Raw genomic sequence first — 23,584 nt, forward strand, 5'->3', positions numbered from 1 at the left:
ATATAGAATCTCTTTTGTTCTCCTGGAGAGAGTTGGAACCCATTCTATTAAGTGAAGTATCCCAAGAATGGAAAAATAAGCACCGCATGTACTCACCAGCAAATTGGTTTCCCTGATCATCACCTACGTGCACATTTGGGAATAACACCAATTGGGTATCGGACAGAGGTGGGGGGTGGGGGGAGGGGATGGGTGTACACCTGTATGATGAGTGCGATGTGCACTGTCTGGGGAATGGTCACGCTTGAAGCTCTGACTCGGGTGGATGGAGGGGCATGGGCAATATATATAACCTGAACTTCTGTACCCCCATAATGAGCTGAAATAAAAAAAAAAAAAAGCACAGATTTAGTTATCTTTAATAGATGCCTACTGAGCATCCACTATGTTGCGGGTACTCTCCGGACACTGAGGACAGGGCAGTAGCAAAGATCCCTGCTGCTGGAGCTCGAGTCCCAGTGACAGAGCCAGGGCCTCTCCTGTCTGCCCTCTTGTCTCCAGTCCCCTCTCTGCTGCCAGCACCTCTGCTCGGGGCAAAGCCTGTCTTCTCTGCCGGGGCCACATGGTCCTCCATCCTTGTCCCCAGAGCTCCCGTTGCCTCATCCCCTCCTTCATACCTCCAGTGGCTCCTGGACACGTCCTCAGCCACCTGTGCAGGCTCCTGGTGTCTGTCCGCCATCTACACTTCCTGATTTATCTCCCATTTTTTTCTCCTTGAATACTCTTTTCCAGCCAAACTGGGCTACTGCTGTTAGACTTCCAGTCCTGATGGGCAGATTTCCTGTCCTGAGTGCCTGCCTTCCTATTCTCCTGACTCTGGTGCCAAAGCCCAGTCATTCTGGAAAGCTCGGATCAGACTAGACCCCCTCCAAGAAGCTCTTTGCTCCTCCCGTGAGAAGCGGTGTCTCCCTCCACTGTGCTGTTCCGACCCTTCGTCACTGTAGAGCGCTTCTCACTGCACCTTGTTTCCTAACTTCCTTTGTGCTGGGTGGCTTGGGTGCTCGCTGGAAGCAGGCTCCGGACCCAGATGTTCAGGGCAAACACTGGTCCCGGCACTTGCGAGCTATGTCACTCCAGGCAGGTCACCCAGCTCTCCCAGCTTCACAGTCCCCACCTGTAGAACTGGAGGTGACAGTGGAACCTGCCTGAGAGGTAGGCAGGGCGTGCACGTGGCACATGCAGGTGGTCACAGCACCGAGCACCTTGATGCCGATGGACCTTGGTCCCAGCACACAGCCTGGCACCGAGTGGGCCCTTCTATCATGTGATGTCAGCAGTGTCTCTTTTATCAAGAAAAAAAAAGATTTCCTTTATCTTCAACTTTTTACAGCTCTAATTATTCAACAAACCAATGAATGATCTTAATTCTTCACCATCAACACCAGGAGCCGGGGATAAGATGCAGCGGGGACAGAGAGAATGGAATGGAGTCAGAAGTCGAGCGTGTCACTGTGTGTCGGGGAACTCCCTAATTGGGGGGTGATGGCCCTGCTCTTGTCCTGGGCTTGAATTTACTGATGGTAATTGTGCTCATCTTTGACTACATATCTTTAGGCTTCTCGATCTTTGGCAGGGCTCTCCGCGGTCCCTTTGTGTCTTGCTTAGCTTGTCTGCAGCACAACCACATCTCTGCATGGCCCAGCCTCTGCTTGGTTCCCATTTCTTTTCCTGACCCCCCACGCTTCCGTTTCCAGCTCTGAGTCGGGCCTTCTTCTCCTGATCCCCTCAGGGGCTGGCCCTCTTCGGCCCCACCCTCCTCATGCGCCCTCCAGGGCTAGAGGGGACCCAAGCTCTCCAGACCCCCAGGAGGTGGCCATGGCTGGCTCTGCGCCCACCCTGGCATACGCCCTGGAGATGCCTCTGGATTATCTCCTAGGGACCCCTTGCCTAGGATGAACCTCACAGAGGGTTGGGGGGTGCTGGGAAACTCGTGCGATTTGTGGGTGAGGCTGGCTGAGGAGGCAGGCGAGGGAAGGCCGCTCTGAAAGCAGGTTTTCATGGGTGCGATTTTCCTCCCCTCCCTGGAATTCAAAAGGGATGGCGTTGTCAAACTGCATCCTTTGTGTGTATCAAATCCCACATCCCCCTGCAGAGGAGCCCTGCCCAGCTGGAGTGACAGCCAGGAGAACAGCCTGAGGCCATTCTGCCTCTGCCTGGCGCCTTCTCAACGTGGGACTCTGGGCTCCCCAAGGACCCTCGGCTCCCCAGGGACCCTCAGGCACTGCCCCTTCGCCTTTCACTGGAGTGTGTATCGTCTCCCCAAGGCAGCTGTGAAGACTGGGGCTGATGCAGGACATGCACAGCCTGGGCAGTGGCTGTAGAGGGGTTTGCTGCTTTCCAACCACAGCTGCCGTGGGATGTGGAGGGGTCTCCACCTTGTTTGGTTGTTGTGGAGATGAAAGGAGGTAAGGGGAATGGAAGACCCTCTGAAAATGCTAAGTGAGGCAGGAAAAGCCAATCAGCCACCCCTGCAGCACTGAGCCCAGTCTTGTTCTCAGTGCTTGACAGATGCTGGAGATTTAATCCTCATTATAACCCTCCAGGAGCAAACTGGGGTTCAGAGAGGCTAGGCTGCATGTCCAACGTCACACAGCCTTAGTCTGCAGAGAAGAAATTCAAACACAGGCTTATGGGCTCCAGAATCCTGTTCTTAACCACCATGCCGTGTGCTTGGGACATGCCCAGAGGGATGCCTTTTAAGGCAAGGGCCACCTCGTGTTCCTGGCTGAGGAAATTATGCTTTGTTTTGAAATAAGCAAGAAATCAGTAGAGATTTGTGTGCAGGGTAGGATCAGTAACTCGGTCAGGTCCTTGCTTTAACAAAATCACTCTTGAGACCTCATGAAGGCTGGATTGGACTAAGGAGATCCGGGAGGCAGGGAGGCCATTAAAGGCTCCTGTTTTTTTTTTTTTTTTTTTTGTTGAGACAGAGTCTCACTTTGTTGCCCAGGCTAGAGTGAGTGCCGTGGCGTCAGCTTAGCTCACAGCAACCTCAGACTCCTCGGCGTAAGCGATCCTACTGCCTCAGCCTCCCGAGTAGCTGGGACTACAGGCATGCGCCACTATGCCCGGCTAATTTTTTCTATATAGATTTTTAGTTGTCCATATAATGTCTTTCTATTTTTAGTAGAGACGGGGTCTCGCTCAGGCTGGTCTCGAACTCCTGACCTTGAGCAATCCACCCGCCTCGGCCTCCCAGAGTGCTAGGATTACAGGCGTGAGCCACCGCGCCCGGCCTTAAAGGCTCCTGTTGAAGGTGGCTGTGGGCTGAGATTTCATCAGCTTGTGAGTCACTATGGAAGCCAATGACAGCTGGTGCATGGCCTTCCCTCATCGGAGGCTTAGGCCACGGAGGTCAGGCTGAACAGGCTTGAGTTCTCCACTGGGGAAGACAGGCTGAGATCCAGGTGGGGAAGCCAGGACAGCTGGGGGCTCTCCTGTCTTATCTCCTGTTTTCCATGTAGATGGACTTCAGTGAAGCCCCTTGTAGGCCCCCGGGAGGTGAAGAATGACCTGAGTCCGGGTGCAGGAGTTGAGCACAGGACCTCTTGCTCCACTGGGACCTCTTGCCTGTAGGATTAGTGTTCTGGCCCCCTCTCCCTGGCCCTGCGGGGTGGGGCTCAGCCTTTTCTGGGGGTGCCTGAGCCGAGATTCTGCCTGTGGCCAGGCAGGCGAGTCTGTCTAATGCAGGACGAGTGCTAGAACACTCTGTGGCCACACATTGAAGCTGTGTCCTGGAATCTAGGTTTCGTGAGTAACAATGCTAGTATTTTGGATTTCCACTTTCTGATTCTTTTGTCTATATCTGGATTGTTTCAAACTCAGGAGACAAAGAAACTGTTAATTATTCCTCCCCCCTCAAAAAATGGGTTTGGACTCAGGAAGAGAGGCAAGGCTGTACCTGCCACAGGGGGAGCAGGACTGAGTCTGTCCGGCAGGCCGTGGAGGGCTGGACACACGGCTGGTGGGTGGGCTGCGTCTAGACCTCTAGCTCCAGAGTGTCAGGAGGGGACTCTGGAAACTGCATCTTTAACAATGACCCAGGTGATTCTCAGCTGCATTTGAGAACCAAAGTCATGGGAGATCTCCCAGGCACTGGCGTCTGGGCAAGGCTGCCGGGGGAGGGAGTCTCATGGCAGCCCCCGGCTGGAGTAGGGCTTGCTCAGGACTCCTTGATGGTGGGAGAAGCCAGTGTGCGCCTGGGACGCTGGTGGTGGTGTTGGTGTTCTAGGAGCCAGAGGGAGTCTCCTCCGACTTCCTTAGAGCCAGCTGTGGGGCACAATTTGGGAAAAGGCAGAGAACACAGATGCTGTGCAGGCAACAGCATCTCTGGCTTCACCCCTGCAGGGTAAGCTTGTGCCAGCGGCTGTTGCTCTGGGTTGTGGTGCAGAGAAAAGGCCAGAAGTTTTCAGAACAATGCCCTGGGCTTTGGAAGAATGGGGAATTCCTGATTCACTTGTCTGAAAACTTCCTCTGAGTCTTTCACCAATTGCTCAATGGCTGGAGTGTCTCTTCTGTGCCTAGCCCTGTGCTGGAGTTGACAGGCCATTAAAAAAAAAAAGACATGACTTTTCGAAACAGCCAAAGGGATTTTATTCCTTGAGAATTCATGTCCTTTCAATGAGAATGTGAAGTTTTCCCAAGGAGTCACAAAACCTCCAAGATGTTTTACTTTGGTAGAAGATGTGACGAATCCATTGGAAACGGGCTCCCGGTCCTGACCTTCGGCTCCCAATTCCCAGATTCCCCACTAACATTTCAAATATAGCTGGACTTTTAAATTTAAACCACCGCTCGGGAACAGAAGCAAAACACAGAGAAGAGGCTGTTTCCAGCATCTCTTCAGGAGACAGAAGGAGGTCCATGGATACTAAAGGTTTGCAGCATCCAAAGGCCATGCTGAGAGTAATTCTCATGACCACGTAAAAGGTAGTGAACACTAAGAAATGCAGCCTGTTGTCCTACTGGTGGCTCTTAAAACAGTTTTAGAAATTCTCTCTCATGTCACTGTGTCGCTGGTCTCCAGGACGCACTGGCCAGAGACTGATGACTTGGGAGCATATTTATTGAGCTGCCTGAGGCGCTGGGCTGTGAGGCTGTGACACACAGCTCTGCACACACACCCGGGTAAGTTCCTCACCCTCTTGTCACCCCCTGTCCTTTTGAATTACTTTTTCCCCCTTCGTTTGAGCCCAGGTTATTTTTAAATTAAGTGTAGATATTCTCTATTCTTTTGCTTTGTGATTGCTGAGAAATATACAAGGTGTAGTTATAAAATGATGGGACACATTTTTAAATGGGTGGCCTCATCACATGTATATGTATATATGTACGTAAACAACACGCTTTTTCAGTGAGGCGATCTAAAAAGGCTGAAAATTTCTTCCAAAGATGCTGCCTTGGCGAAGACATTGTTGGAGTCCCCTTTGGGTACTGATGGCAGGCCCGACGTGAAGCCCAACGCGCTCCATTTCTCTGGAGTTTCACCTCGTTTGGATCCAGTGTTGGGCCGCGTGGAGTCAGCCCCCCACCTTACTAGATCTGAACCCACACGAGGTCTGGGGACTCCCCCAAAGGGGTTTGCAACAGCGCAGCTCTGCAGCGAGCCCGCGAGCCTCCCGGCCCTGGCGTAGAGTGCAGCTTTGCAAAGTGACTCTCCTGAAGGTGTAGTCACTGTCCTCTGTCCTCTGTGCTCCCACCATGCTGGGCCTGGGCCACTGACGGCATTCCTGGGGTGTGCTGTGGAGAGCTGGAAATGTATTTTTTGTTGCTGTCACCTCCACTTGCCCTCACGACTGTGGACTTGGAATCCCCAAGCTCGGCAGTTACAGGTGGGCGGTGGGCAGTCTGCTGAGCTGAATTGTTGTTCTGCCAACGACACAATATCTATATGCATTTAATGTTTCCAACTTGTATTGCAACTGCCCCTGGCCCATCTCTTCTTCCTCCCTACTGGGAACTAACTGGGAGGGAGCCTACAGCAGAGTCCTGCTCTTATACCGGTGTGGACTTTGTGGGATAGGGCAGACAGAGTATTTGTTGCATTTATTTGTTCTATGACTACAGAAGAAGCATTTCAAAATGTGTACAAAAGGACACTCCATTCCTCCAGTGGTACATCCCCTGAACAGCAGTAATTTAACATCATCACAGAGGCAGAATGGAAATATGACTGCAATTTCTCATTTACAATCCTGTGCATGTACTTGCCAGAAGGGCAGTTAAAGACCTAAAGCTGTATTGGGTACAAACAGATTCGACCTTAACAATCACCACACACAACATTATAAAAAAGTGTATTAGAAAGTATTGGAAACAATATTGCATATTAAAATCTGATTACATGTGTTCACAGTGAGTGCCATTGCACCAAAAGCATATGTGCTTCTTTTTTCTGATGCCTGTACATCTTAAATAAGTCTAATTTTGGCTCATTTTAAAGTAAAAAACATTGAAATGAAAGAGAGAGATCTGGATTTTAAATAGAGTTGACTGTTCATTATTGCTGGAACTGAAGAAGTGAAGCATGGAGAAATACATTTGTGTCATGACTGGTCCGCATGGAGTCCAGTTCATCTGGTTTTTGTTTTGGCAAGAAGAGGATGCTACAAGAGTCACAGTGCAGTCAAAACAAAACAAAACAAAACAAGAAGAAAAAGCACAAAAATAGGGGGAAAAACCCATATCTCAGGCAGCTCTTTTTCTCAATGAAGATTCTAAGATTTTATTATGTGGTTGATTCTAAATTTGAAATGGACATGCTGGTACCTGAAGCAAGTGGTGCTGGGACATGCCCTTCGGTGATAACACAACGATAATGCAATGATTTTTAGTGACTTGGAATTAGGACAATCACACCATCTAGGTACAATTACAGCAGGAGCCTGGGGCAAGGAGTGGAGGTCCAGGCTTGCCACATTGTGGGAGGCTGGGGTGACAGGGAGGGGAGGGAATGAGAAACAATGATTTCTAGCTGCACTCAACAGGTCACCCTGCTACTGGTAACCCTCCTGTCTCTGATATTTGTTTTAAATACAGTGAGGATGCAGGGATTCTACGCACACAGCAGTACACAGCGGTACCCAGGACACACACACCATCATACAACAGAACAAACCACAGAACAAAAAGTGTGAAGTCATGCAAAATCCTACATTTACCAGCTAGAAGAAAAACTTCAGCAACTTTTGGTACATAATATGGCCACCTTTCAAACATAATTTAATTACTTGTTGACATAATATGAAACCTTACTTTAAATACAATAGTTTCAAACAAAAATGGTGTTACAATATAAAACCACAACAAAAGATATGCAAATAGACATTTATATTGGCTATAAAAGGCAGTGAGAGGAAAGGGAAAAGCATTTTAGAAAAGATTTCCTGCAGCCACTATTTACAGTTCTGGGTTAAGCTTTGTTTGATGCCACTTGAAAAGTACTTCCCTTCAACCAACTGTCTCTGTGGATGGATGGAAAAGAACAGGGTAGGTGAAATTTGCCAGAAAATGGAAAATGGAGGCTCTTAGAGATTTAAGATATTAAATCTTTGAAGATACTAATTTGGATAGGTGTATGTTTCTCTGCAGTTGCATATTGAATGATAGCTGTCCACGGCCCCTGGTTCCCTCTCTCCCTTCACTCAGCGCACTGGTGTGGCAGAGGGTAAATTATTACAATGTTGTTTATTCCAGTTTCAAAATGCCACACTGTTCTGTAAGCAAAGAAATCCATGACTCAAGAATGATAACTTTGTCAATTCCATACCCTCAACAAAACTCAAATGTCCACAAGGAAATATATTTTTGAAGACTGAAGGAGGAATAATTCATTTATAGAATTTATGATTCCAAAGGAGAACAATTCAGGCTTAATATTGCTGACTGAGAAAATTCTTCAAGTGCTTTTATTTTTGGAAGGCTTCCCAGACCTTTGATTGGTTTAGACTTCATTTAGATCAGTGGTTCCCAACCAGGAGTGTTCACCTATCCCCCAGCCCCGGGGACATTTCGGAAGGCCAATTGGGGATGCTGTTGGCATATACTGGGTCACCACCAGGGATGCACACCCCTGGCGACGCTACAATGCACAGGAAGGTCTCCTCACAACAAATAATTATCCAGCTCAAATGTCAATAGTGCTGAGACTAAGGACCCCTGGTTTAGATTAAATGCTGAGATGCTTATGTACAATTTCCCCTCTGTTTCTTCATGTTCACCTTGGGACAGTTTTGGCAAAGACAAGTACCATAAATATTTGAAATTGTATATTCTTCTTTGGTTGGGAATAATGACCTTAATGATAGGATTAATCTCGAGGGACACTCTTCCTGGGTGAGACTAGAACCCCCCCGACACCTGACTTGGGCCTCAGTGCATCCGTGCCTTAGCACAGAGGGGCAGGGTTCTCACCTCCAGCGCCTCCTGCCTTCCCTGGGAGACCTGCTGGGTCTTACTCTCCGTGGGGTCTGGATCCGTCAGTCGATTGCTCTGTAAATTCCAAGATCCTTCAGCAATACAGGGTGCGAGCCACTCATCCTATCTACGTGTGGACACACACGCTGCTCTCTCTTTATGGTAAAGAGTTTCAGCATGTTTGAAAGTTTAGTTGCCAACAGGTGAGTTCTGTGTATTAGTGACAGAGACCCTGGGCTTCACATATATCATTGATCTGAAAATTAATGATCCTTCTAAATCATTATTTTATGGGTTGTAAAACAAGAATAATATACAAGGAGGGTAGGGAAAGAAATTTACTAACACTAAGAAATCCAGGCCTGCAGCTACAAACAAATGAATGTAATTAAAATGAGGGCTGGGATTGGATTTCTGTGGGAAAATAGGCTTCAGGTCTTAGGTAGAACCAGCCAGGCAAGGAAGAGATAACCAGAGAGACGAGTGTAGAATTTGAAATAAAGCTTTGGTTTCTGAGGAATTTTACTGTTTGAATGGTTCAAAAAGAATTAAGTCCAAATTTGGGGACTGGTGTTTAAAATGTAGTGATAGACTTTTTAGGCTATTAAAGGCATGGGAATGAAAAGCAGGAAACAGGGCTCTCCAGATACGCCCACAGGAAGACGGAGTTCATCCCACCTGGCCACAAGCCTCAGATGGCCCAGCATCACTTGAGCAACATCCTCAAAGCCTGGAAACCGCGGAGGCGTCCAACACCCCCACTCTTTGCCCAGGCAGCCCAACTGACACAAGTTTTCCCAACTCATTTTCCTATGCAAAATATGACTTAAAATACTATTTTCTTTCAAAAAGTGCAGGCTTTCCACCCTAGATGCATGTGCCTTGTGGCTGTGGCTTTGGCACAGGTTGCTGGCCCTACTGCACCCAGACCTCCCAGGCAGCCACACACCTGTCCTGTTTGCTCACCTGCAGAGAAACACCCCGGGGCCACACGCTGCTTCTGGGGACCTGGGGAAGACACCTGGTGTGCAAACCCCATGCTTAGCACAGGGACCAGCTCACTCCTTCCCAGGCTTTGGCCTGTTTTATATAATTCTCTGAACACTGAGACTAATTATTTGGAGAAGGGGATTCTAGGAAGCAACAGGTGAGGAATTTCAGCTAGTTCTAGGGAGAGACAGCAGTTCTGGGTGCTCCCGGTGCCTCCCTGCCTGCAACAATAAAAATCTCCTTGTTTTCAAAAGCAAATCAAACCCAAACAACTTAGAAAAAAAAAATCAAAAAAACAGCTATGAATCAAAACACAGCACTCCCCGGTGCAGCCCTGCCCAGGCTGCGCCGGAGCGAGAAGGCGGCGGTCCGGGCTCCTCCTTAGCTCATGTGGAAGCGGTGCTCCCCCCGCGTTATGTGCGACGAGAACTCGTAGCGGTCCTGGCTGTGGTAGCCGCACATGTTGCACTCAAAGGGATCGCGGAAGCCGTGGCAGCCCATGTGGATGGTGTACATGACGTGGTCGAGGAAGAGCACCCTGCAGTGTTCGCACTTGTACACCTTCATCTGCTCGCCGCTCACGCTCACCACGCGGAGGGCGTCCTGCGAGCTCTCGGAGGCGGCCCGCAGCAGCTCGTAGGCGCGGTGCTCGTCCTTGAGCGACAGGCCGTTGCGCGCGTGCGGGTTGATGTGGTTGGTCAGGTAGATGAGGCCGCCGCGCTGCTCCTCGTTGTTGCTTTCGGTGTCCGTGGAGTCTTGGCAGCTGTTGCTCGGCGACGCCTCCCGCTCCGAGGGCACCGACTTGGCCTTGGAGAGCAGCAGCAGGTTCTCCACGGCGCTGTCCTGCGCCGCGTGGTTGGGCCGCGGGGCGCCCTCGCCGGGGGGCTTGTGCAGCTGGTACATGGGGCTGATGACCGGGACCACCTCGGAGCCGCCCGGAGGCGTCTGCACCAGGGGGCGCAGGGACTCCGCGCCCAGGTAGCTGATGGCGTTGTTGATGGCTTGGTCCATCACGTGGGACTTCATCATCTCGTTCTCCTTCTCGTAGCTGGCGCTGCTGTCATAGGCCATGTCCGGCAGGCACTTGTCCCCTGTGGGGAGCAGGCGACAGTGAGTGAGGCCAGGCAGCAACAGCTAATCTACGCCCAGGGAGCGGGCGGGCAGGGCCGTGCCACCCTGCACCGCCAAAGGAGGGGAAGGCCACACGTCTGTCTGGTGGGCCCCTGGCCAGGGACATACCCATTGTGGGCACTTAAAGAAATTTGATTGGATAAATAAATAAAAAGAATAGGGGAACAAAAGATTGCGCCAATTTAAACAGCACACATTTAAATGGCCAAAAACCAATGCTCGTGCCTTTTATTAAGGATGGTAGAATTCAACATTATCTTTAATTTAATTATGCTATTATAGTTCATTCAATATTTTAAATGATGTATTTTCAATAGAATGTTCTAAGTAATTTACAACAAATGGCTAATTTATCATACATTTACGTAACTCAAATACACAGTAATTATATGATTGTTCATAATAATATGCCATATAGGTATTTAAAATAGTATTGTGATGTAATATTAAATCATCATTTTAATAGTCTAGAATAAAATTCAATTAAAATATAGGATGAAAATACATCGTTTATAATAAAATTATGTATTTCTTATAAATAACACAAAGGTAAATGGGCTCTAACTCATGATGTGCGGAAAAAGTATACTCAGACTTAAAAAATAATTCTCTATAGTTGGTAGAACAGAAACATATGGTAGAAAGTAGGAAGCAAAACAAGGAAGCTACAGGGGAAAATGGTAGGCTACTCATCTATTGTTTTTGAAAAGTACTGATAATTAGTGATGTACAAGGAGCTACTGCTAAGGATCCAGCAGTGACTGGGCCCTGGCCTCTAGAACCTTATGATATAATATCATTGGTTTGTAGGAGTAGATGAGCTCACATCTCATTATAGGTTAGAAGAAGTAATTGTATAGCATCACTGACACCACACAAGCTTTTTTTGTGCTGCATGTCTTGTTACGGTAACCCCAGAAGAGAATGAACCCATTTGGGTTTGTACCCAAGTCATACCTTGGCAAGCAGAGGAGGAGAGTGGACTTTGTGGCCAATTTTGCTAAATATAAAAGTGTTTATAGCCCCACCTAAAATGGTGCTTCCCCACCCCCTCATCCTGTCTCTCCTAAAGTCATGGTTCTGTGGTTTCCCACACAACCATTGAAATCTGTTGTTTTCAAAACTTGGTATCAACAACAAATGGTTGTAGGAAAAAAAATCAGCATATATTCCAGATTACTATGGCATATGGAAACAACCCATAGTATTTCTCTTCCATATATTCCCCCAAAATGAGAAAAATAAAAACTTACAAAATTCACCAACAGCAATCAGATAAATGAAGGAATATGTCCTAATGCAACACACACACACACTCCAAGACCAAGGAAAGAAACAGAAAATGCTGGCAGGAGATATTGGGCAAAGCTTGGCTGCTCATCTTACCTCCAGAAACCTTAGATATGAATCAACAACATCCTCATCATTTTCCCTAATATCTTCATGTCTATATAGAAACAAATCACATATTTTATAGGTATCTTTTTGATACCTGATCAAAGAGCACCTGAAACTCTGCTAGCAAGAACCAGATGACAGTGGAGAAGCACATAGTGAGGCTGGCTCCCTTGGTCAGAAGCAGAGTCCTTCATGGTCTGTGCTGAAGAGGAAGATGGCCCAAAGCCCCCAGACTATTTCCTGTAGGAATGGGCAGCACTCCCCAACCAGGTACAGTGCTGGTAGTTTAGGCCACATAACAAAACCTCAGAACAAGGGAGAGAGAGAGCAAAGGAAAAGTATTTTAACAAAGGCTGCCCTCTGCCTCACCCAAACTCCCCATAAGCCCATCCTTGGCATTCTTTCAGGCTTTAGAAAACTCGATAGAAACTCAACAGCTGTCACAGGGAAAAAAAAAAAGTCTCAGATATAGTGGGAAGAATGTTGAAATGTCAGTCAACCTGTATCAGACCAAGCAGAACAAGCAAGATGAAAGGAAATGTCATGGTTACTATGAAAATATTTTCTAGCAATACAAGGGAAGAAAGGAAGTAAAACATAGACCAATAAGCCCATCCTGGGTTGTGGGGGGGACCTTAATTCAAGGAACAAAAGGAAATGTCTCATAAATGTTTCACGACATGAAGTCAAATTTTAAAAAATATTCAAAGATGACATGTAAAAACAGTAGAGTGAGAGGAAAAAAGATCTCAGCTCTCAAATGAAGGACAAAGTAATATCATTACAGAATTAATACATGAATTAGAAACAGAGAGTAATAGAATAGAAACTACTAAAATTGAATTACTGACATACAAGAAAAATACAATAGTGAATAAGTGTAAAAAAGACAAAGAAAAATAAGCTTAAAGAAATGCTAACAAATGTGGAAGACAAATTATCCAACATATGGACAACTGGTATCCCTGAACAGAATCACAACAGATAGAACAAAACATAAATTTACATAAAAAAGAATTTCCCAGAAATAAAGAGATAAAAAGGGAATATCTAGATTAAAATAGCAGGAAATTTTTATTTAGAATGCAAAACACCAAGACATATCCTAGCTAGGTTATTTAACTTTAAGGTTAAAGAAAGAACCCTTCAGGCATTCTGGGAGAATATGAAAATCATCTTAAAGAAGAAAAAAGTCAGACTGGCCTCAGACATCTCCATAGCAACATTCAACAGGCAATGCCATCAGGCAACATGGCAAAATCCAAAAAGTTCTCAGAGGGGTTTTGGAAAAAAAAGAGTGATCCAAGACCATACACTGTGAAGATGCTCTTCTAGTATGAAGGCAACAGGCTGATGTCCTCAAACACAAAACAATGGTGGAAACAGAACACCTATAGAACCATTTTGAAAAAAGTTGCTTGAATGTAAAGTCCAATCAATTAAGAGATTATTCCAAATAAACAGAAATAATAATGAAGGGTCTGGGTCTGATCCATGAATCTATTTAAATAGAGATTTAGTACTAAATAGCTGAACTACTATGAGTATTATGATTATAGAACAGAATATGAAAATTATGAAGCTAGACAATGTAAACATAACACTATAGCTGTGAACATGAGGACCTGGAATAATGTCCATGTTTTCAAAGCCATGAGCCAGTTGATACTGCCTAAATTCAAACAAGTTGATTAAAAAAAATTCAAAGTCCTTAATAATTTTCATAATATATATTTTTAATCTTAGAGGATCCTTTAAAAAATAATATTCCTTTCTGTGGGAAAATAGTTATTGGAAGATCAGCCAGTCCTTCAGTTTTGTTAGGGTTCTTTTTCACCTCCCAAATTTAAGATATGTATAAAATGACAAAATCTTTATGCAAGTATTTATTTCATATCTGTCCACCAGTCCACCCGTTCATCAACCTATCCACTCACATACATATATAGAGAAGGATATTTACAATGATGCTGTCCTACTTTTAATATTGGCTATTTCTGGATGGTGGGTTTTATGGTGATTTGAAAACATTAAATTTTGCATTAAAATACTTTATATTAACTATGTGTCAATGATACGACAGGGTTTCTTTTTTTTACAAAAGAAGAAAATATACCAGGATAATTACAATAGGTAGCAGGAATATCGGTAATCGTTATTTTTCTCCTCATGCTTTTCTGTATTTTAATAATGTTCTCACCATAATCACCAGGCCAAAAACAACGATTAGCATTGCTATTTAATATTATCACCTCTCTGACAGAATTCATGAATCCTGTTGACCTGAATCTGATATCTCAGAGGGTGAGATATTTGATGGCCCTAATGGTGAGGAATGTTGCTAGCAAAACAAATATTTATTCACACTCATGCTGAAGTTTAATGTAAAAAAATTAATCATAGCTCATGTATCAATAAAGCTAAAATATATGCCCCTTTGAGTAATATTCAATATGCAAATAATATCCTCTTCCATTTTAAGGTGCTTTCTACTGTGGAGGGCACTGTCACATCCACCATCCCTCTTGACCCTCAGAGTAGCTCCGAGGAGGCAGGCGACAGGCCCATTGCACAGATGGCAACACTGAGTCCAGTGCTGTGCTCAAGACCACCAGTCAGTCACAGCTGCAGCTGGACCCAGGGGGTCTCTCCATTCCGCCACTGCGGGGCCGGCTGTATGAGAACAGCTGCATGGCTACACACTGTGGCTGAGTTACGCGAAGGACGGAGTCCGCGTCCCCGAGGTGGAAAGGGCATTGGAGATCCAGCTGCCTTTTGGAGGTGGAGAGCTGGACACCTTGAGAGTCACACACGGTAGATGGAAATCCCATCAAGTCGGAGCGGGGCTAAGGTAGGTATTTTAGGGCAGGAAGAGGCACTATTTTCGAAATGAGCTGACAATCTTCAACTCGTGGGGAAATACCAACAGACTCCGCAGTTGCTTCTGAGCCTTTTGCTCCAAGCTGCACTTCTGCTACCCTTGTCCTCCTGTTCCCACTACGTTCTTCCTCGTGTGTCTAACTTCTCCCTGTTCTCTTGGCTTTGCTCCATCACAGCACTGTGCTGCTGGTTTTTTTCTTTTCTTTTAATAAGGAAGCCTTTCAAGACAACGCCCACATCGTGGTCTCACCCGGGGTGGCTCCGGCAGCGTTTCACAGACAAGCTCCTCCCTTGGTTTGATGTCTCCCAAAGCTAAAGGGGGCTGCAACTGTTCACTCGCCAAAGCACCGGCCTTCTGCAGGCTCCTCACCTGCTTCCCGAGCTCAGTAACTCTCCGCAGCCCGGGCCCATCTCCCCGGCACCACATCCCCCGGGGCCTGCCCGGGAGGCCGTGCCCACAGCCTACCCTAGCACGGACCCACTCCTGCTCTGCGCAGGACGCCAAGCTCTCCTGCCCTGCCTCGGCGGAAAGGCTCACACGTATGTGCGCAGCTCCCCACACGGGGTCTCTAGCCAGCGGCTTTCTTTTTATTCAAATGCATCCTTCCGTCCCTTGCTCCTGCCAGCCTCTAACCTGTGACAAGTCTCTCTGTAATCAACAGATCAAAATGGAGCCTTATGTGAAGTTGCAAGAGGGAGGCTGGTGCCCAAGAACTTGGCCTCCCTCTGTCCTCCCACTCTGGGACCCCCCGGCCTCACTAGCCATCCCCACGTGCCACAGACGCCAGGAGGTCCTTGAAAACCAGCACATCAAAAGCAGACCCCTACCTTCCCCATATCCCGGCTTTATCCTCTCTGTGGAGGGCGCACACTCTGCTGGCGTCAGCGTGACTCACGGTGTCCTTCACCCGCTCCTGCCCTGACCCAACCTTCCTCTTTCGCCAACCCCCTGCCACACGCACCCCCCTTTCCATGCCTGCTGCCGCCGCCTCCCCGCTCTCCCTCCTTCAGTCCAGTTTTGGTACCTGCTGTCTCTACTTTCCAAGCTGTTTATTTCAAAAGTATGTCAATTCTTCTTTTCTGCCGACTGACTGAGGGGTCCATCTCTCACTGTGGCAGCCCAAAGCCATTTATCCCGTGATCAGGCCTGCGGGAACGGCTTCACTGCTCCTGCTTCCCCGGTGGGCACCTGGGTTGAGCCGGTCACACGCCCAGCTCCTTCATCATGTCCCGACTCCGCCTCCCACGACCACATCACTGTTTCTCTTCATTCTTACCTCCCTGCCTAGAATCCCCCATTCCTCCAACACCCATAATGTGCCGGAATCTACCCCTCTTGCAAGGTCTGTCTCTGCTTCATGGAGCTTTTACTGTCCTCTTTCCTGGACAGAGCTTAACCTCACGCTGAGGGTTTCTCAACGTGCCCGCACCCTTGGGGTCATTCATGTTCACAATCACCCCGTGAGACGCTGAAGTGTGGAAGCAGAGCCCTCTCAGCAAGGTGACAAAGTGAGTCAGCAGCTCTATACTGACCTCAGGCTTGTCCCCGAGCCCAGCACCATTCCACTCGGACACCTGCCTCGCCATCCTTGTTGACTTACGGTGTCTGGCCTGGGTGACAGGTGCTGATGTGCCTGTCTATCGTCCACACCAGGCAGTGGCTCCTGGGGGAAAGGGTTTTTATCCCTCACAGTACCTGGCTCAGGTGGGGGTTCAATGGTCAGAATAGCAACTCGCTGTGTCCTGTCTTCCCTAGACACGTCTCAGGGGCCATCCCCTGTGCGATTCCTCTCGCTAACCCTTCACAGTCCCCCATAAGGGGGACATGATGAGCTCAGAGAGGCTGGTCAGGTGCGGGGTGTCCTGCTGTGCGGGGCCCCCATCCCCGACCCTGTGCACGCAGACCCAGCCACACCAGAGGGACGGTGTCCACAGGCAGATCACACTGAGGACCTCAGATGCTGCAAAATCACATCTACCAAAAACTGGTGGGAGGAGGTTTGTTATTTTTAAGACCCTTATTGGAAAAAATTCTAAGATATTTAAGAAATGGTAAACTTGCCAATTTTTGCTTTTTGAAAAATAAGATTTCTTTTCCTTCTTTCTACCTTCAACTAATTTCCACTTTTGCCTAAAACACCCGCATAGTTGTTTTTTAAGAGACAGCAAACGTTTAACTCTTACCAAGAAATTTCTGAGGCATAGAGCTCTTACGTTTGGCGACGTTACTTGCTAGTCTGTCCAGCACGAGGGATCTCTCTGATCCTATCTTGCACAGGTCTTCTGCCATTTCACTGTGATTAGTTTCTTCTTTAATGACTAAAGTCAAAGACAGTTAGAGAGGCCAGTTTAGAAACTTTTACGTTTGAAGGGTTCAGTTGTGTCCAGCGTTAAATCTGACATTTGTTAAGTGCCTACAAGAGCCAGGCCCTTTGTAGAGGTCATTTCTAACCTTCCCAACAGTTCTGCCAGACAGAGAATGGCCGTAGCAATGCCAGTGACTGGCCACCTGCTAATGCTCCTCCCTCCAACACCTGCTAACCACACATCACCCGCTAAGACCAAAGAACAAACACCACCACCATTGCCAGAAGCTGGAAGGGGGTCCTATACGAGTGTCCCTTTGAAGGGTCTTTTCAAAAGACACAAATACACTACCCTCAATCAGTCCTAGCAATAGCCCTCTGAGATGCAAAGAACTGTCACATCTAGAAATGACCTAAGGCATTGACTCCACCAACTGGCGCAGCAAACTGAGATGCAAAAATGTGGCTTCTTAAGATCCTACAGCAAATCTTGGCAATGTGGGGAAGGAACCCAGAGCTACTTATCCCTGAGCACATAACAACCTCCTGGAAATCAAATAACACCTGCATATTGTAGAAAAATGGGAAATTTAGGAGCTAAATGTTGATGTATGGGCTATTTCTAGTCAGTCTCTATTTTTTCATATCATCTCTTTCTTTCCAGAATTGAAGATATAGTTTTGTATCCTGCATGGTCCCATTAACTTCTACTTTTTATGGTTGGGTTTTTTGAAATATAACTCTTTCATTTCTCTGCAAGTTGTCCTAAACTATAAGGAGCTGAACATGTAAAATGATCACCTTCTGACTATCTAATCAATTCTTACAACATTGTTTCTTCCCTGTGCTTCCTCCTTCCTCAGGTGTCACACTGATTGATCACAGGGCCTTGGCAGGTTTGTCCGTCTCTGTTATTGATTTGTCTGTCTGTTCTTCCAAAGGTTCCATCCATTCCAGCTACATCTTCATATAGTGCTAGATATTACTCTTCTTTTTTAAAATGTTGCCAATTCTCTCATTTTTTATCCAGAACTACTTTACAATATATGGTTCCCAAATTCCAGTAAGATTTACAGAAGAATTTTATGTTGAATCTGCGCCTGATTTGGGGGAAATCACATGGACAGTGTCCACACTTCTTTCTTCAGTCTTCCAGGGTTGCTTCCTTGCCTCAGAATGTTTGATCGTTTTTGTCATTATGTCCTGCACATTACTGGCTAACATGATTTCTAAGTGTTTTACGTCTTCATTGCTATTATGAATGTCACTTTAAAAACACATACTTCACGTTGGTTATTACTGCTGGTATATTTTATATTTTAACATTGGACATATGTGTTTCTTATTAAATGGGCAAACATATATAGCCCACACCTTGATTTATATGCAGGATAAACACAAATCTATAAAACCCAATTCCACTAATTGTATACTTTATCTATCAAGCTAGGTATCAGCTTCCCAAAGCGTCCATCCTTCTCTGCAAAGCGAAGGCCTCCCGAGAGCCTCAGCCCCCAGAGTGGATCACAGCACGGAACAAATGAGCCCCCAGCTCCCGAATCACCGGCTGCTCTGCCCTCAGATGCCTGCGCCTCCAAGGGCTTGTGACACAGCTTGAGTACCTAGGGCTCGAGAGAAGCTTATTTTTTTCTGTGAAGATATTAAGAATAGGCAACCTAAATCCTTTTACTAAGAAAAATTATATTCAGAAGAATTAATCTTTTCCTACATCTTCTAAGCTAGGCTTTGTTTTTACCTCGTGGGTGGGCCCACCCTAAGGGGGCTTGGGAATAAAAGAGACTACCCGCTGTCCATCTGAGCACGGGCTGTCTCAGAGGGAGCTGTGGAGGGACAGAAGAGGAGAGATGCCCCAGGCGGCACAGGCCAACCACCTGCACAGCACAGCTGAGGTGGCCGACACCCCCGGAGCCCCTGCCTGCCCGGCCAGCTCCAGATGCAGTCCAGGTGGGCTTTCGTTAACGTCCTTTCATGGATCCCCTCAACACTCCTGGCTCCTGAAACTAGCACTTGCTGCATCCTTACAAGCGTGTTGGCACAGGCAAATTAAAAGGCATCTCAACGGTGTCTCTGTCTAAAGGTGTTTATGATCATTTTGCACATCTTGATGCAATACGGGCAGAAAGAATTCAACAGAATTCAATGCCAGCCTGTGTGGCTCCGTCTGGGACCACACGGAGATCAGATGCCTGCTTCTTCCCAGAGAAGCCTTCTTCCCTCCCGAGTATGGGAGCCTGAAGTCATCACTGTGCTAGTCCAAATAATCTCTCCACCAAAGGAAATAAATTAACATTTTAGGGCAAAATTGATTCTCACTACAGGGTAATATTTAATACATAGTACTGGCACATAAGTTTATTGATGTGGATGCCAATAGAGGATAATTAGGTTGAAAGTGTCAGCATGTCAGTGACCTAAATGTCCGGGTTTAGATAAGCACCTGGCCTGTGTCTGGGCTTCTGTTCACACACAAGTTCATTCCCCACAGGTTGCACTCAGAGCACTGCCATGAGGGTGGCCAGGCAGGAATTGTCAGTCACATTTAAGAGGTGAGCCCTGGGTCACATTCAAACACAGACTCAGAGATGAAACTCGAACTCAAGTCTCGGTGAAATGAACACTGCTTCTCCTCCTGGCCTGGGAGGAGCTCTCGACCAGCTGTGAGATTACAGCTGGTTTCTTGAGTAACTAAAATGTTGAAGGAAACAGACAGAAAACAATATGCTGTCTGTTTCTTCTGTTTGTTTTGTCTTCTCAATTTCATACTTATATCAGATTGTTGTATCCAATAAGTCTTGGTATTGTCGACTGTAAGTCCTCAACTAATATTTGTTGAGTACAGAAAATGGCTTATTAAGCATTGATATGTAAATTACATCATTAGGAGAGCTTACTTCCAAGATCCATTAGTTTGTTTTTTACAGAAAAATATAATATCTGAGTGTTCACATTTTATTTTAAAACAACATTATCATCCTCTCATCCCTCAGTCTCCTGCCCTGGGGTCTGGGCACAAATTGATAACTATTAAATTATTACTATTATTATTTTAAAATCCAGTTTCCCCTCTTCCCCTTACCCTTAATACTATTCCATTATAGACCTGAGAGTTTCAAAGAAGCTAGATGATAATTTAAGGGAATGTCCCCATTTCACAGGTGAGAAGATTAAGGCCCAGAGAAATCACCTGTCAGCCCCAGGTCCCCGGCTGCTCAGTGAGGACCGCAGAGCTCTTGCTATGTGGCTTCTCGATGGGAAGACTAATCTGAATCAACTTTAAGGCCTTCATGCTGAATATACTTTTTTCCTGCTCTCACCTGCTGTTAATAATCTGAGTGGGTTCTGGTGCATTTTCCTTTATGAACTATTTGTTAAACTCAGAAAGTTGCGTGAGGCTTAATAAATTCTCCACGACTACTTTAATTTCTACCTCACAGTACAATGACGATTTTTCTAATGGTAGTGCTAAATGAATAGTGTTGTGAAAGAGATCCGCTTCACTTGATCTATTTATAAATTTCTTATCTCCTAAAAAGTTAGGAAGGAATCTTTTATAGCAGCTCTGCCATCCCCTGAGTACACTCTGCCTTCCCAGGTGCTCTCTTTACACCTTCCGCTTCACAGCATCTGGGATCGGAGCTGAGGGCCACCTCGTCACACAACGCACAGGCAGCATCACAGCTCACAAGAAAAAGCAGCCTTCCTCTACTCTTTCAACAACCTCAATCCTATGGAGTTCCAGGGTCTCCCAACAAATTCCAGCCTCACATTCCACGCAGGTGTGGATACTGTGCCCTTGGTCTGAACTGATGATTGAAATCACAGCCTAAAAATTTTGATTTGGTCAGCTTCATGAAAAAACAGTTTTAAAACAAGATTTCACATTTTATTTTGATCACTAAGCACAAAGACTCACTACTTGAGGCTTAGGGGGGGAAAAAAACCCACCGGCATCCAAAAAACAAACCAAAGACTTCAAAGGCTCACTATTATTTTAGGCGTTTCTCCAGATTTGAAGAGGGAGGGGTCGAAAAATCAGGCTGTGTGGTCATCTGAGGATCTAGAAGGTTGGGAAGCACAACGTGCTCCTAGTGGAGCTGTGATGTCATCGGCCAAAAACTTCCCGCCCTCACTGCCGTGGCGGGAGGGGGGCCTGCGGCTCTGCTCCTCTCCGCGCTGGGGGAGCCGGCTCAGGCCGGCCTCCAGCGAGCTTCGCGCTTACCTGGGTACAGCGTGCCCGGAAGGCCCATGCTTTCCAAGTAGTTGTGGCAGCGCTCTTTATGTTCCTCTAAAGAGCTGCGCTGTTTATAGCTTCGGCCACAATATCCACATTTGTGAGGTTTACCAACTGCAGGAAACACAATTGAGTTCAAGACCCCAATTAAATGTCGGCCTTATGTATAATGGGAATGCATGCAATACAATTATTACCAAAAAAGTAAAAAAAAAAAAAAAAAATTCTACTCTTGAGAGCTAAAAGCATTATGGACTTGGTCAAAATTACTGAACTTAAAAATGCTAACGCTCAAAGGTTTCTTTGATTGTACCAAAACTCATGTGATTCTTGTTTCATCTTAATTTGTCTACTGTTCTGACTACCAAACTCTCTCCTTTCTAAATCACTGACATCTGTCCTTTAACTGGAGGAAAGGAACCACTGTAGTGTCATAATGTGGATGCCAAACAACTGGACAGAGATGTCAGGAAGGCCCCCGTGTTGGCCAGGTAATCTGCAGACTCACCTCCCGAGCGGGCCTCTGTCTACACTGCGAGCCAGACCCGGTGTGATGCTGGTGCCTCATCTAATGCAACCAGAGTGAGCCCAGCTCCAGGGTGCTAAACTGGATAATGCGAGGTCTCTAAGAAACCACGGTGGACAAATATGCTTTAATAAAATGAACATTTTATTTCTAAAATGTATTGGAAATATTTTGTATATGAATACACAAATACAAAATACATTTTCATCAATATGAAAAAATGTATTTTCATATACATGGAGAATACACTGTGCGTTTTTCACAAAGCTTATGGAAGAGCTCTGTTTTCTGCCCAAAGAAATTTAGGATGGCATAGCTTCTAGATCAGCCCCGTCCAGCAGCACTTACTAGAGGATAGAGATTCCATCTGTGGTGTCCAATATGGCAGCCACCAGCCAGGTGTGGCCACTGAACACTCAAGGTGTGGCCAATGCCACTGAGGAATGAAGTTTTAACTTTAATTTTAACTCATTAAAATTAAAATTAAAATACCTCATATGGCTAGTGGCTACTGTATTGGGCAGTATAATTCTGTACAATGAGTTTTGCCCTTCCTGGATTTTACTGAGTGGTATTTTAGGAAAAGATGACTAGCCAGGAACCATATCATGCCTAAATTTAAAGACTTCAGCAGATACTATTTTAAGGGATGAGTAAAATATCTTTCATCACTTATATAAGGAATATAAATTTTCGCCTGAAAACCAGAATGTTCTACTTCTTTCTCATGCTGTTTCATTTCACGTCTTTCAAAGTAGTGTATAAAAATTAAAACTATCCAAATAAGAATGTTTGGTAAAATGGTTTAACCAGAGCTTGTATTGGTTAAATCTCTTTCCTAGGTGAACAGAAGCTATAGTTTAAGAAGACTAAAGTGAAAATCAAAATTGGACTTCTGGAAAATTTAATAAAAGAGAAGGGATGATTTTTCTTTATCTATAGAAAGTGCTGTACTCCAATACCAGGAAATAATGTTGAAATATAGAATGTTGCCTAAAATTGCACATTTTATTGAGTATTGCTTTTAGAAATTAATAGAATATAGATAACCACTCAATGTCCTTTCCTTCAAAAGCTATAACTTCAGTAAATTCCATGATCAAAACTGCTTCCTATATACATATGGCATGGTGTCTGATAGCCATTTTTCTGAGTATATGATTGGTTTTTACTCTGGAACATAAGAAATATGTTAATTGTAAGCAACTGAACTAAAGTCTATCTTGAAGCATAGCCCCATATTTTGCAGGAAAGAAGTCTCTAACTAAGCTTGCAACTTCCTAAAAAAGCCATGAGGAAGGAAGGGGGATTCCTTCCCTACCCCTCCAGATCACCCAAGCCCCTTTTGTTGTCAGCATGAGACAAATTCTGTGACTCTATCGCCACTGTGGAACCTCAGGCCACCACCAGCTGCTAGGGGAAGCTATGATGTTGATCCTGGTTTTTAAGGGACCACAGTGGAATAGAATGTGGCCACATTCGAGTTGGCTAGACATAGGCTAAAGTCTTTCTTTCATTCTAATGAAATCATTTTGAAGAACCTAAACTGCTGTTTCTCTCTGCAAGAGCTGGGTGTGCGCCCAGGGCACTTTCCGACAGCCGAGTCTCCAGCAGCCTGGGATCGATGCTGGTTTTCTCCACTTGCTCATCGGTGGATCCATAATAGAAATAAACTGCCCAAACTCT

At 45.9% G+C, this 23,584-nt stretch overlaps 1 protein-coding gene across 1 annotated transcript in view; it reads right to left on the reverse strand.

The window, feature by feature from the left end:
• Positions 1-9,780: 9,780 nt before the first annotated feature.
• IKZF1 (IKAROS family zinc finger 1) overlaps positions 9,781-23,584 on the reverse strand; it is an 87,313-nt gene continuing 73,509 nt past the window's right edge. Inside the window, exons 7-9 of the mRNA XM_069461857.1 lie at positions 21,361-21,486; positions 16,999-17,133; positions 9,781-10,496 (exon numbers count right to left, since the gene is read on the reverse strand). Of these exons, the coding sequence (XP_069317958.1) occupies positions 9,787-10,496; positions 16,999-17,133; positions 21,361-21,486 (971 nt within the window). The 3' untranslated portion in view covers positions 9,781-9,786. The remainder of the gene's footprint in view (positions 10,497-16,998; positions 17,134-21,360; positions 21,487-23,584) is intronic.

This window comes from Eulemur rufifrons, chromosome 29 (assembly GCF_041146395.1).
Source record: "Eulemur rufifrons isolate Redbay chromosome 29, OSU_ERuf_1, whole genome shotgun sequence".
NCBI classification, from domain to species: Eukaryota; Metazoa; Chordata; class Mammalia; order Primates; family Lemuridae; genus Eulemur; species Eulemur rufifrons.